The sequence below is a fragment of the Homarus americanus genome, unplaced genomic scaffold (genome assembly GCF_018991925.1).
Source record: "Homarus americanus isolate GMGI-L3 unplaced genomic scaffold, GMGI_Hamer_2.0 scaffold37032, whole genome shotgun sequence".
Taxonomy (NCBI): Eukaryota; Metazoa; Arthropoda; class Malacostraca; order Decapoda; family Nephropidae; genus Homarus; species Homarus americanus.
The window spans coordinates 9,451,563-9,467,485 of NW_024731852.1; the positions used below are offsets into that span (position 1 = coordinate 9,451,563).

General features: G+C 35.7%; 1 protein-coding gene across 2 annotated transcripts in view; it reads right to left on the bottom strand.

Moving 5' to 3' along the window:
• LOC121868042 (THO complex subunit 2-like) overlaps positions 1 to 15,923 on the bottom strand; it is a 75,056-nt gene that overhangs the window by 50,980 nt on the left and 8,153 nt on the right. For both annotated transcript variants that reach the window (XM_042368299.1, XM_042368298.1), the window contains exons 8-16: positions 15,482 to 15,609; positions 14,942 to 15,140; positions 11,422 to 11,579; positions 10,340 to 10,526; positions 9,869 to 10,013; positions 7,609 to 7,811; positions 3,292 to 3,510; positions 2,159 to 2,323; positions 22 to 162 (exon numbers count right to left, since the gene is read on the bottom strand). In XM_042368299.1, coding sequence (XP_042224233.1) covers positions 22 to 162; positions 2,159 to 2,323; positions 3,292 to 3,510; positions 7,609 to 7,811; positions 9,869 to 10,013; positions 10,340 to 10,526; positions 11,422 to 11,579; positions 14,942 to 15,140; positions 15,482 to 15,609 — 1,545 coding nt within the window. The remainder of the gene's footprint in view (positions 1 to 21; positions 163 to 2,158; positions 2,324 to 3,291; positions 3,511 to 7,608; positions 7,812 to 9,868; positions 10,014 to 10,339; positions 10,527 to 11,421; positions 11,580 to 14,941; positions 15,141 to 15,481; positions 15,610 to 15,923) is intronic.

Genomic DNA, 15,923 nt, shown 5'->3' on the forward strand with positions numbered 1-15,923 from the left:
GTACATGTTATTAACACTTACCTTTATGCTAAAGTGCGGTCTTATGCTGGACACAATGGGCACAAACACCTCATTACAAGCTTCTATGTAGCGTAGTTTCTTCTGTTCTAGTGTCAGTTTCTTCTCACCCTTATCTTGTCGTCTCAACTCATCATACTTTGACTGTAGAGATAATGAACTTGGTTAACCTCTGAATTTAGCCATCCACAGATAAGTACAGTAGAACGTCGATATAACACGAGATACGTTCCAAGAGAAGTCGCTTTAAACCGAATTCGCATGAAATCAAAGTGTTGTTTCAATGCAATAATTTAGTTTGGTACGTGAGAGAAACACAAAATACTAAAAAGACTGAGTCTACCAAGATGCACCTCAGCCCATCTCCTAGAATAAACAACACATTGATGGGATGTGAAATGGTCTGTTTACTAATGATCAGCTGATGGGAAGAGGGGGGGGGGGGAGGTGCTATGCTTGCCAGTTGATGCCAAGGTCTAGTGCTTATTTATTTATCTGCCCTTAAGAGTGACTAAGTTTTTCTCTTATAAAATGTCACTGAACTGACATGTTCTAATTAATTTTAATATAAATGGCTAAAAAAATTATCTCTTGTGCAAAATATATGACATTTATATTCAAATTATTCACTGTCTTGCAAGGATTCTAGCAATGCAAATTATATTATCCTAACTTTCGTCTGTGATATTATATAAGATAAAAAGTTAAAGCCTAAAACCACCAAACCCTGGCTGGGAAGATGGGGGAGAGGGAGGGAGGAAGAGGGGAGGGGGGGGGGGTTGCCATGTTTGACAGTTCCGCCGAAGGTCTAGTGAAGTATTTATTGGTTTATTTGTCATTTAGATTGAGTTTTATTTTTTTTTTATAAAATGTCACAGAAGTGACCGGGGAGAATATAATTTACATTGCTGGAATTCTTATAAGATAGTGATTAATTTGAATATAATCATGCTATAGTTTGCACTAGACAAAAATTTTAGTAATCATTTAGTACATTATTTTGAGTACATGTACAGTACAGCTTTGTCCTAAGTACAGTGTAGCATGCCCAGAGAAAGATAAGGTGCAAATTTTAAAATATGATGCACCAGATTGACTCGCGCAAAATAGGAACGATTCGCTTTAAATTAAAATATTGTCCTTAATTGTGGGTGTCACTTTAAATCAATAATCTTATATTGAATCGCTTTAAATCGACGTTCTACTGTACACCAGTATAATCTCTGAACATACCTAATGACACTCTTATTCTACAAATTCATGATCAAACAATGTTATACAAGCTCGTCTTCTCATACAATAACCTTTTACTTGTTCGTCTTCTTCCCACAAATACCATATATATCGAGTACTGTATACAGTACAGTAGTTGAGTTTTATGATCAAATTTTTATGCAAAATGTAGGGGGTCAAACTACTCTACATACTCACAGTATTTTTGAGGGGTTAAAATTCACGCATTTCCATTAGTCATTTACAGTGAACAATAGCTACCTGGGAAAGGCTCACGGTAGGCTAACCTTACCAAGATGCGAGGTGTTATGGTTAATTTTCAACTAGTAATTTCAGGTAGATATATGTAACTTTTCCATTTTATTTTCCTCAGCTACACACACAATTCTATAAACTGCACATATTGTGCAACAATAACTGGCTGAACTCTAACAAGGTCTTTGATACAAGATATCATTAAACTACTGTCAGCAGCAGGTGCTTATATCCAAACTACCACACAAGTTCAGTCTTTACTTACACCTCAAAGACCTACGAAACAGTAATCAGATCATTTATATCTATGAAGTTAAAAAACAATCTAAAATTTCTACTGACTAGTAATTGTCTGTACATATTAGCCACTGAGATACAGTAACTGAATTATTATCAAAGTGAGGAATTTTTCATTAGCCAAGTTACAATAAAACCAATAATGACACAAGTGTGACGAATCATTTACTTTTTTTTTTAAGTACAACTGTCAAAGATTTAAAAAAAAAAGGTGACATTTTTGGTTTTACACACTTTCTAGTAAACACGTAGAGTACAATACTGTATTACTCAAAATACCCTGCCTGGAAGGTGGGAATCAGCTCACATCACTACCAGTTCAACATGTTATTCATGAAAATATTACAGTACTTACATTAAGCATGTGTATAAAAAGTGGACGAGCCAAGAAGAATGCAACATCTGCATTGATGTGACAATCTGACAATAGAGCACCAATACTTGGCAGGCGGTCATTGAGCTCTTCAATAGTTACAACTTGAAAGAGGTAAGAACCAAACTGCACCATTGTGTCTTGGCACTGGAATGCAGACAAAATCTGGTTAGTCAGAAATATGGTAACAGTATCGACTACCTGGTGTTTTCAAACTTAAAATGAGAATGAGATGGGCTTGAAGGCTAAAAAAAACAGGGACAAACAATATGAGTACAGAATGGGAAAAGCAGCTATTACAAATACAGTTGAACCTCTATACACTGGACTTCACCTTTTTAGACTCTGAGGTGCTCTCTGGACTGCCCCTCTATTCACCAAAAATACTGTGCAGTATTTAAAAAATTCCAGAAACTTCTGCATCATTCTGGACAGTTTGCGTGTTTGTATGTGAAGTTGAAAGTCTGTGCGTGGGTGTTGTGCAACATGTGTCTCAGTCTCAGACCTGCCTTCATGTGTATCAGTGCACCACACCTTGCCATCTATACTCAATTGAGTTAACTTTTTATGGAGAGTACATACTATAGTTTTTAATGGGGATACTTGAGGATTTCATGAAATGGATAAATTTATGTTGAGTGCAGTAAATATTTTAAGAAATCGGTAAAATTATGTAGAATGCTGACATATTTTACTTAAATTTAAAAAAATAGATAAAATAAAAAAAGTATATGAAAAGAACATTTGCTCACTGAATACTGTAGAGTGGTCTCATCAGATATGCACTAAGTGAAAACATGGAGTATAGTTGTTTGCTCCTAAAATTACTTTATTTTGGCAAAGACCAAAACCAGGAATCTCTCTTAATACTATAAGGCAGCTCTTAGTATGTACTAAGAGAGTTTGAGAGAGAATGTAATCAATAGCAGTAATGAAAATTAGTACAGAAAGGAAACAGAGAGAAGTACAGTACATGTTAGCGTCAGTGGATATAGAATGGGAGCTAACTACAATCAAGATCTGGTTATAAGCTACATCTATCTGGGCAGAGAATTAACCAGTCAATCAGGAGTGTCATTTATGGAATGGTCTCACAATAAAATATTCCTACTTACTTGATCATAAAGCTTCCCAACCAGCTTGAGATGGGGAGACTCTGTCTGATTGTACACAACAGATGAGCGCTGCTGAGCCATGAGTAACAGCAAAGGGATAGCTAGGTTATTCTCTAAGAGAGCTTCCTTGAGACGTATGGAAGACCTCTTTGTGTTTCTTTCTTGTTGGTACTGACCAGCCTCACGACGCAGCAGTTCACCTCCACACATAGCATCAAGCTAAACAAGAAAAATACTCACAATAAATTCTCTCAAAAGAAAATTCCAAATAAAAGAAGAACAAGTACAGATTTTATTGCATTTCAAGTTACTGTATACATGAAAATATAAAATAAAATAACAAATAATAAATAAATGTTAGAAACTTAAAAATCTGAGGGAAAAGACAGTGTGTATATATATATATATATATATATATATATATATATATATATATATATATATATATATATATATATATATATATATATATATATATATATATATATATATATATATATATATATATATACACACACACACACACAGTAGGCTCTCACCAATAACGTTAAATAGGTGCCTGAAAAACACCGTTATTAGCGAAAACGTTATTTGTGTGACATTAAAATACATGTAAAAAGGGTTTATTGGTGCCGCTGCCACAAGAATTTCACCCATTTTTTCCCCTTGAAGCCCTCCTAACACTTTTTGTTAGCTGAAATAAAAAGAATTGCTATTCAATCATCAAAATAAAGAGTTTGAGTAATATAACACTTAGTTTTTGAGGTGCTTGGTGTGATGATTGTTCCGTATCTGAGGGCCGCTAACACTTGCACTGTCTTTCATTCTACAAGCTAACCATTTCACAAGAAAATGCTCTGTTATCACTAACAACCTGTTTCTATCGCCTTTATCATTCATAGCTCGCCTCGCATTTCCATCACTACCGAAATATTTTTAGCCAGCACAATACTCTTCTTGGTCTCCTCTAAGTTCCTCTTAATATTTTGCACTGTAGACTCAGGACAGTTCAATTTCCTCACTTTAAAAGTTCCCAGTCATTCAGGTGGCAAATCACTCCCTCCACCACCTCCCCTAGCCCCCACAGGCAAAAATGCGGAAGCCATTATTGATCACCGACCCTGACAACCACTGGTTATAGTGGCGAAAATCTCACACGTGGGCGCAGCGCTGTATTCCACTGAGCCTTGTGTGAGAGTGAGGCGGAGTGGACAACTACGTCATCAACATGGCGGCAAACAAATGCAATCATTGATGCGCTCGGACGCTTCCCGCGAAATTTCCGTTATTCAAGAGAATCCAGACGTTATTATCGAAAATGGGTATCTATTGTAACTTATCATTATTCTCGAAAACGTTATTGTGGAAGTCGTTATTGGCGAGAGCCTACTGTATTTCATTTTTAGTCCATATAACAAGCGGACTTGAACATATAATCAACGACCTCACCAGCCAGGACTCGAAACCTAGACCTTATGCGTGTGACCAGGGAACGCTACCAACTACGCCAACCATGGCATGGTAGCGTTCCCTGGTCACACGCATAAGGTCTAGGGTTCGAGTCCTGGCTGGTGAGGTCGTTGATTATATACAGTGGTCCCTCGGTTAACGAATACAATTCGTTCCAGAAGGTTCGTTCGTTAACCGAAACCATTGTTTCAATGGGATTTTGGGTAATTGGTTCCAGCTCACCGAAAATTACATATAAAGTAAAATAAAAAAAAGTTACAGTAAAGTACACTTACTTTGAGGTGTGTATGTAGAAGGCTCCTGGTTGATGATGATGATGGGAATTAGAAGTGGGGGTGGAGGAGAAGGGGGAAGAGAAGGAAGTGGGGGTGAAAGAGAAATCACCCCATGCTTGATGCCATCATTTCACCCATAAAATTTTAAGTTCACTAGGTGTAATTCAAGATTATTTTCTTTTAATCAACACCACACTGCACTATATATTGTCAATATGTTAAATAAATTTCAGAATGACCAATAATTGTACTGTAAAAATGTAAAAATACTCTGTGTTCAAGAGACCCACAAGCAAGATGTTTCCTCCATTGAACAGACACAAACTGAGGCCTTGGTGGGTGAGTGAAGTGGCTGATTGGCGCACCAAAAACTAGTTCCCTGTACTGCAATTATGTTAAATAAGTGTTAAAATTACTAAAAAATTTAATATAAAACTTGGAAAATTATTGAATAGTACAACCTTCTTGATATTTACTCCAATTTTAACGAATGTAAGCCCTACAACCGATTTCTGTAACTAATCTTTCGGCTGGTGAGCAAGCCAAAGCATGTTGAAACATTTTCGTAAGAATTTCGTTAACCGAATTTTTTTTCGTTAACCGAAATGAAGATTCTTATGGAAGGTAATTCGTTAACCGAAATTTCGTTAACCGAGGCGTTCGTTAACCAAGGGACCCTTTTAAATCCACTCATCTTCTCAGGCACAATCTTATTATAGACTCATTTCGACCAGTTTATTAAATCCAGATCTAGACAAGTATTTACGTATTTACCAGTGGAGCTGATGTAACTGGGTGAAATTCAACACCTCTAATATTATTTTTATCTCTATTTTTCACTCGAAAACTTTATATTAGTTCCTACCTCCTTTGATGGTGATACAACTGTCACTGAACACATTAAATTCACTGAACATCAATTTAACCTGCAAGCCATCTTTGAAACTATATACAGTAGTTTCAACAGCTAAACCTGCTTCTAAAAAACTGGGAATCTTGTTCAGATGTCAAAGGTTTTTCTTTTCTGATCAACATCTTCAAATATACATAGGAATAGTTTGTCCCTGTATGGGAAGCCTTTGCTCCACACACCTACTTTGACCACCGAAGGGTCAAGACGTACCTGGCGCTCCTCTCGGAGCAGCCAGGTCAACTGTTAAGTTGGCCCATACCAACCCCTTCCCCTGAACCCTCCTCCCCACCGGAATATCAACAAGTTCTCGCCAGAAGTTACAATTTCATTTAGGAAAGGAATGGAACCAGTGTTAAACAGAGGTGAACAGTGGTGAACAGTGCTTAAGTCAGTGAGAACAACTCAACAGTAACAGTCGTACCCAAGTTAACCTTCACACAGTGAGGTCCCAGGTACCCAGTGATAACGGCCCGTGATAACCAGCGATGTGTTAATCCGTCTACGATAGGAAGGCCTGGGACCAAACCTCACTCATATAACACCATCTGTGAGGGAATTACTACACCACATGTCCCTCATAACACCATATGTGAGGGAATTGCTACACCACGTCAAGTCCCTCATCACACCATCTGTGAGGGAATTACTACACCACGTGAGGACCCTCATAACACCATCTGTGAAGGAATTACTACACCACGTGAGGCCCCCTCATAACACCATCTGTGAGGGAATTACTACACCACGTCAGGTCCCTCATAACACCATCTGTGAGGGAATTACCACACCACGTCAGGTCCCTAATAACACCATCTGTGAGGGAATTACTACACCACGTGAGGACCCTCATAACACCATCTGTGAGGTAATTACACCACGTGAGGTCCCCCATAACACCATCTGTGAGGGAATTACTACACCACGTGAGGTCCCTCCTAACACCATCTGGGAGGGAGTTACTACACTACGTATTTGCTGTTCAACACGTACAATCCTACATTAATCTGTATGTTCACTGTATGTTCCTTTACCTTTCTCTAATGAAGGCTTTTGTTAAACCACCAATGTATGTAATAAGTCATTTATGTCCAATGTATATTTTCAGCCTTCGGGCTGCAGAACTTTTTCAATAAACCGTTAATTATTATTATTATTATTATTAATTCAACTTATTAATTCTCCCCTTCTACCCCCCAAAGCTTGACCCATTTTCCCTTCATTCCAATGCTGGTCCCCTCTCCCTATTCTATAAGTATTTGTCAGATTTCTGGATGTTTCTGTCTATTTGTCTCTGCATGTAATACCAGACAACCTGCTTTGTCATACAATTACCGAACTCTGCCTTCTCACATAATTTCCAATCAACTATTCGATTCTATTTTTATTTTCCCTTGCAAAACCTGACCTCAGTGAGGTCATGAATCCTTTGCTGAAAACTTATTTGTAAACCTGAAATTTCCTTAAATTATAACATTTACTAGACATTGAGGTCAAGAATGACATGGGGAGAGGTTATAAGATCATCATATTTAGAGTTAAGAACCTGACAAAAGAGGCTGCAAGAGACCATGCAGCATTGACAGCTGCCATCAGGTAATCATGGCTAAACCACACAAGTGTGGAAAATGGTTGTAAAACAATGATGACTGATGTTCATACCTGTTCTGATGTTAAGTCCTCGAGGGTGTCCGTACCACCCATTTTCTGGACTATCTCCCGCATGATAAGCAGATCAATAGATTTTTCAGCTTTGAGTTGATTGGCTACAAATTGAAGAATGCCACCTAAGTCAATAATGTACTTCTTATACACAGCTCCACAGAAACTTGACAGAGATTGAAGCCAAGGAGAGATTGCCATTGCTGGAATATATACAGAACATTGATTATTTAATTCTTCTTAAAACCTGTGCAGAATAATGATATAAAAATAAGAGGAGAAGAAAAGGGTAAGGAAACAGGTGAACAACTCGGTGAAATGTGAAGATTGAATACACTGGAATTCTCTTTTTTCAGACTCTTTGTGTGTTCATAGGTGTAGTTAAACATCTATGCGTGGGTGTCGTGCGGCACGTGTTTCAGTTTGAGCCCTGCCTTTATACGCATTGTATCAGTGCACCACACATTGCTACCTACACTCATTTGTTAACTTTTTATGTAAAGTACATATTATTTTTAACAAAGATACTTGAGGGTTTTAAGAAATGAGTAAAATTATGTAGGATACTCGTTCTAAGAAATGGGTAAAATTACTGTATGTAGAATACCAATTTTAAGAATTACTGTGGGTAAATTTTTTTTTTTAAAAAGAACAACACTTGCTCACTGTATACAGTACCATACAGTGGTTTAATCAGGTATGATGTAGGCCTAAGAACTAAGAGTACACTACATAATTATGTAAATAGGTAAAGGGTGGCAGAGGGGGCTTTGACACATTCACCAGATTTATTTATTTATTCAATTTTATATTCTCATAAAACCAGCCTCTTATAGTGTGTCATTCATCATTTTAAAGGGATCTTGGGGGAGGGAGCCACCTACCCACGCTACCTCATGCCTGCTGTTCCCAGATCACTCTTATCTACCACACACAATATACCCCTACACACTTATATTTTTTTTTTATCTTCATAGTTCTGTACAATATACAGTTTTCTCTATATTCATAAGATAAATTTTGTGGTTATTTACAGGTAACACTTTATAGTATGAAGTAATCATATCAGTGAAAACAGTTGTTGATTTTCAACACAGAGAGTTCTATCTTTCATGTTTTTTATTGATGTTATTGTGGTTTACTAACCGTTCTATGCACTTAAAGACCTTAGATGTTGAAACACAGTAATAACATTATAACAACAACTTATTATCTTGAAACGGTCCACATAAGCAATGTTATATCCAGCCCTCCTCCCAGGTTTGACTTTTTCCAACTTACACAATTAGTCCACTGTTTTGAGGTATTACTGTATACCTAAAAAGTTTATTAATTCATTCTGTTTATTACTGGTACCATTTACTGGGTCAAGTTTAACCTTTGAAACTAATATAGTACAAGTGTCAAAAAAGACTGAGAAACACTTTTCATAGTTAAATTTGTACATTAAAACAAAATGTAACAACATCCAAGAGAATTAGTATGATTCTCATTCTAACTTCTCACAAAAACATCATTTGTATCATTGACATAAAATAACTCAAAAAGTCTGAAAAAGAATGAACATGTAATAACCTCCTTGTGAGTAAATGCTTTAAGATGCATTATGCGTCCTACTAAGGTGTTCATTATTTAGGACATAATACATTTATGTATACTGAACTTCATTATTTAAAGGTAACAAGCAACACAACCTTGTCATACCTATACTGTAAATAAAAAGCTAAGTGAAAGTGGGTCCCATACAGTAGAACTGACAGCCTGCTATAGAAAGTGCAGATTTTATTTACTGTACTTTTTTATTATTATTATTTTTTTTAAATGGGGATTAGCTCACCCGGGCACAGGTCACTGACCCACATCAGGGCCTTGGGGGCAAAAAAGTAATAATAATAATAATAATAATAATAATAATAATAATAATAATAATAATAATAAAATAATAATAATAATAATTCATATAAAAAAAATATAAAAATAAAAATAAAATAATCATAATTCATAGTAAATAAAATTTATAATACAAAATTAAAACTAAAATAATAATGATAACAATAATACTGCATCTGACCACGTTCACCTCTCCAACTGGAAAGCTAAGCACCCACTCACGGTTGGGTGGACTTGGGATACCTCAGCCACAAACCAACACCCCTTAGGACAAGAGACAAGCTCTGTATCCCTAGATTATGCATAATTAGAGTACAGGTACTGTAAAATACCCGTTAGGCAACGATATAAACAGAAAGACATAACTCACCATCATTGGCTATACGGTCTTTATTTTCAGAGAGGATTTCTACGATACAATAACCCAGCACATCATATGAGAGAGATGTCAGGTATTTGAAGCTGTCAACAACAGGGCCAATAAGGTTGTCATACAGCTGAACTTGTATCAATATCTAGAAAATAAAAGAAAGTATGAAGCATTACACATACTGGTACGACATCTGTGCTGTATAGTATGTAGATTGTAGATATGAAATGTAAATATCAGGGCATGTATGAATATAAACACATACAGGCATACACAAACATAAACATGGATGCACGAAATCAAATATATCAGATGACTCACACCTCTTTAATTTCAATAAGAACACAGTACTGTAAATGAAATTCCAATCAACAAACATAACAATACTGTTTTCAATATCAAATATGACTGAAGGCATTTAAAAATTTATTAACAAAAAACCTTCATAAAACAAAACCAAATGGTACTTACATAATGAAACATTGGTCCTGGGTTGTTGTGGGTGAGCTTGCCGATGCCACGACTCACAGGTTTGATGGTCTCCTTTGTGATCCGCATCATGATGAACTTAGCTTTCTTGAGCAGTCTGGCACGGTGCTTCACTAGCAAGGGATGCTGGGTACAGGTCTCATTTTTCCATCTGCCATAAAGTTTATATCTGAAATGTGAAAATGTATTAAATACTATATACCCAACATACAGTAACTTGCTATGATTTTAATTGTATTAATACACAGTACAATACATGAATCACCCAAAAAAATTGGTGAATTCTTTTATTCCCTTTTCTGATCTTCAGGAATCCAAGTCCCTTTTCCTCAGATGATTTTAACTTCATTATTTTTATTTAATAAAGTTCGAGATATTTTTTTTTCCAAATCTTAAATAGTAGCGACGGATTACTGTTCATTAAGACTATTTATTTATTTCATGTTAGCAAAAAAAATAAATAAATAAATAAAATAACTTTCTTTGTTGGTTGAGCCATCATTTAATTGTAATAATTCTTACTTACCTTCACTTGAAAAACTATGAGTAACAGTGGCAAGGATCATCACTAAAAGCACTACGTATTGTACACTAATTGAACAACTTTACAAAACTATCATAAATGCTAAGCTTCTCTGCCCCCAATAGTGTTGAATCTCAGGCACGTCCAATTATACTCATTGGTGTTCCTGTTGTGTAGATCAAGTTACAGAAAAGCACAACTAGTCAGACATTAACCCTTAAGCCCTGGGTTAGGGTGCTGCTGGAAGTCCCCCCCCCTCCCCCCGTGGGGATAAACCGAAAAAAAATAAAAAATAAATAAAAAAAATAAAAAAGAGGGGGGTAGGGGGGGGATAGGTGGACGTTCTGGAACGTCACCCGGGGAGCGATGGTCGGATGTTTTGGAACGTAACCCGGGGCCTAAGGGTCAAACAGTCCCTGTGAATATGAAGGTGAAACTTTTACAGATGCTTCAGTTCAACTGCTGGATTACCTGAAAGACAAATAAAAGTTCTCCAAAGATATTAATTATGATTAAGACAAATTTGATGTTCAGAGCTCACCTGTGCTGGTATGGATATATCTTTAAAGTTTCCCATATCTCTTCTGCGAGACAAGGGTTTGAGTCGAGCATTGATAAGGATGGAAGAAGAGCTTCATCCAAGACGTCCAGGAAATCATAATAAAAAGTGTTGCGAACTCCGTCTGTTGCTACCTTCACCTTTAAGTTAAAAAGAGACACGAGCTTACATAACTTAAGACAAACCCATACAAAATTTTAAAGCTACTGTCAACCAAAAATAAACTGCAACAAAATGTTCTGGTGTATGGAGACATGTGGAAGCCCCTCCGCAGTAAACATACGGAGGGAGTTCCAGATGTCTTCTCCACAGTCCAGAACATTTTGTCACAGTTCCCACTTGTCTGCCTGTACATTACCAAGTCCATTGTTTGAAAACCAGAGTTAATCCTTACAAAGCAGTGCTTGGGTCTAATTCACAGATTACTTATGCATTCCTGTCTTATCTACATTCCTGAATAAGAATCTTTAGAAACAACAGTCACACCTTAAAGTTGAAGGCAATACGTTATAATGTTACATCAGCAAGTGCACATTGCCTTTATTAACTGGGTCAGCCATAAGTGGAATTTCTAGACTTCAATCCCTTAGTTTCAAACACAAATATCTAAGAGGTAGCATAATTTTCAACCTATAGCTTTTGGGCTATAAATACAGGAGTTGCTCAGTCTGGGCTCAGTCATATAATGGGATCTAAGCATCAATCCTTTATTTTCCCACAATAAGTACAGTATAAAAGATAAAAGGAAGGGTTAATCTGCAAGTGAGGATGATGACAATACAAGTATTGCATTTCTCATAGCTAAATATTTTACATATTTAAGCTAGTTTCATATCAATGAAATTAACTATTCAAATATAAAATACAGGTACTCTGTACAATAATTTCCATACACCGCATAAAGTGATATCATGAAAACCCCTAATCAGGGGTAGAAATTCACCATTTTTTTTCCATAGTCGCCAGCAGGACTAGTATATTTGAAAATTTACTAGTCCTTATAAATTTTTACTAGCCCTTAAACAATTTGTCAAGAAACATTAAACATTGGCACTTACCGGGTTTATACAAAGTTCTATTTACTGTGTGACATTTATTTACGAGTAGAAACCATATTAACTCATAAACCAACACTGGAATAATCACATATTAACAAAATTAATTGCATGGAACACATATTTACTGTATGACATTTATTTAGTAGTAGAAATCATAAACCAACACTGGAATAACTAAATTAATTGCATGGAACACAGATTTACTGTGATATTTAATTAGTAGTGGAAATCATAAACCAACACTGGAATAATCACATATTAACTAAATTAATTGCATGGAGCACATTCCATTGTGATGAAGCTAATGGGAATGTACCAAAATATCAAAATTATTTCCTAATCGAAATGTAAACCATATTCATCCACTTATTTTGAATAAAAGACAATAAACTTCTGTGTTTAGGTTTGCGAACTGCACTTTAAATCCTCTGATTATTATCAACGGCCATCAAGTTATTTCGATGAACACACAGGACGAACTATAACGTACAAATTGGATCGACTTTGACTGAAACCTGGTGTAGATCCACCAGTGCTTCCAAATTAGATAATAATATAAAATTTATGCAAAAGAAATAATGATAACGTTAGAGTAAAAAAGTAAGAATGTGTGAACGGTTTTAACCATGATCAAATTCTAATACAATATCTTTATAATTCACTTTGTTCTATAATACAATAGTCAATTACTATTTGGTTTTGAGTGTACGTATGTGTGAAATGGTTGTCAAATTTTGTATGCATTATTATTTTTTTTATCTTGTTTGTATCGGTGATAATCTGAATATGTACAGGTACTTGAATTTTTTTTTTTTATAATAAATGGTGTGATTGTTGATGGAAAGGCAGTTTTCATCACTTGTTAATTGTTTTTATTCTTGCCTATTATACATTCAGGTATTAAATTTTGCTGTCATTGCTTTTATATATTATGTATAGAAATGAATTCCTCGATAATAATTGTATATCTACATAATTAGACTGCGTTTATTCATTACAATGCACGGTTTCCATACACCGACATGAATAGCGGCGGTATCTGTGTGTGACGTCATACAATCCCTGATCCGGCCTGGTGTTCTAGGTGGCATTGCACCAACTCATTTGTCCAGTTTTATCACACTGCATTATATCATTGAGTGTATATATTTTATTTTAATTTTCATATAAAGTGTTATATACAGAAAATGGGTACATCCCTTCCTCTTACAATACCGGTAATACAATTAAGATAACTAGCATTAATAGTGTATTCTCTATATGAAGCTCTTAAACACATTGAGTGTGTCTTACCACTGTCATCGGCCCACTCACCCATCGGGCGAACCCAGACCAGCAAAATCTTAAAATCTTGTCGCCCTTATGATATTTTTGTCGCCTCGGGCCACTGGGCGTATGTGAATTTCTACCCCTGCTCATGAATAGGAGAGATATTAATTTAAGACTTATATTGGAGAGAGAAAATGTGTGTGTGTGTGTGTGTGTGTGTGTAAAATTTATATAAATGACTGTCCTAATGTAAATATATAGAAATTACACCCATAAGTATTGGTCAACTACACTCTCCCCAAACCTGCCAACAATGGCCACTTTGACCAACAACACATCATTTACCATTACATCTTAAATATTTACAAGTTACGTTCAAATAGTTTTTGTATAAATTATGCTATATTGAATGTGAACACTTAAATTTATCTAAAGGCAAATAATCTTGTTTGAAAAACCTGTAGTCGAATATGGTTGTGATTCGTGAGTTGGTGACAGTCTACAATTTACAAGCATTCTAATGTAATATTCCAAGGCACATGATAGGAAAATCAGTTCTAAGTTGTTATCAATATGTCTAAATCTGGATTTCCAAATGCACTTAAGTGTGTTTGCCTTGGTCCACAGGTTTGTTGTACTATCGTGGACAAAAGTTCACTCCCTGTGGTGAAACTGAGTCACGGGAAAGTCTCCGAATTGACTTACCCTAACTGTCATCTGGTACGGGTGTGCTGTTTTATCTCAATTGGGGTAGATACTGCTTCAGTTTGGGAGGAAGCGAACTTTTGTCCACGATAGTACAACAGCTATATTTTAGTAATTTATAGATTACAGTATTAGTTTTGATTTTTCTTAACAGGAAATATTAGTGCCTTGTCTTTTTTCTCATTTTTAACTATTATCACTACTTGCCTTGAGAGCTAACCACATGAGGTAAAAGGTAATGTAAATAGATAAGAACAGCCATATCTATATTGCTGTAAAAGATACAATGTACTGCAATCACATTCTGAAAATTTATGAAAAGTATGGGAATTACTGTAAACATTGACAAATACTCCTGAGAAAATATTTCTGAAAAACAAATTTCTTTGTATTAATAGATTTCATGGTAATTAAAGTTACTGTACCACAATTGAAACATTTGATAGCAGATGATCAGAAAATTTCCTTACCTGCTTCAGTGCCACCCGAGCCACCCTGAGAACCTTGTATATTAGGCCCGGGTCATGGTACAAATGTGGTCCCAAAATACTCAACATGGGAAATATGGTTGTGCACACATCATTAAAGGTATGTGAAGGGCGGGGAGCAAGTGGATTGTTTAGCAGTTCCACAATTGTTCCTTTCAGTCGACTAGGTAGAGTGCACACCCTGAAAGAAAACATGATATTAAGTCATATTCAGCATTCTTGTAATATGTATACAGTACTGTAAATCAATATATATCCATCTGTATTAATCCCACCATGAGATGAGAGTTTTTAAGACGTAATTTATAAAAAAGTAATATAGAAATTGACAACAAAAGCTATGAAAATAAAAATGCAGTTTTTTGTTAATGCATGGTGTAAAAACAATTAAAATTGCAATTTAGTGGTTCCACGCTCCGAGGATCTCTGAAATGAGTCCGTCATGTGTGGACTCTTTTATGGTGTTAGTAGTGTTTTTCCTTGGGGGGGGGAGATTTGCAAGTAAAGTAACATGCTACTTACTTTCGATATATAGGTTCAATTGTAGCATGTATTAACTGGCAAAGTTCTTGACTAACAGGAGGACTTGACACGAGGTAATAATCTGGAAAACGCCTAGAAATTTCTACGAAGTGTTCCCATGCACCAACCTGTTGGTTCATAGATTAAGGTCAACCATATATCCGCTTTGTTCCAAATTCTTGCTAAATAATCATCACTACTTATGACCCTTTTGCATTAGTAACTTCATCTTTACAACTTCATGTATCACTGAGAAACTGTTGGTCTCTCACTGATGGCCATACTAACAATCAATTGATTTACTGTTAAAACCCTCAAATGATAGCTATAACTCATAAAGCACAAACATGATAATAATAAGTATTCAATGATATGATTATAGGATCAATATACAAGATATCAAAATGCTTTTGTGACCCCATTAATACTGGTCAATGGTGAG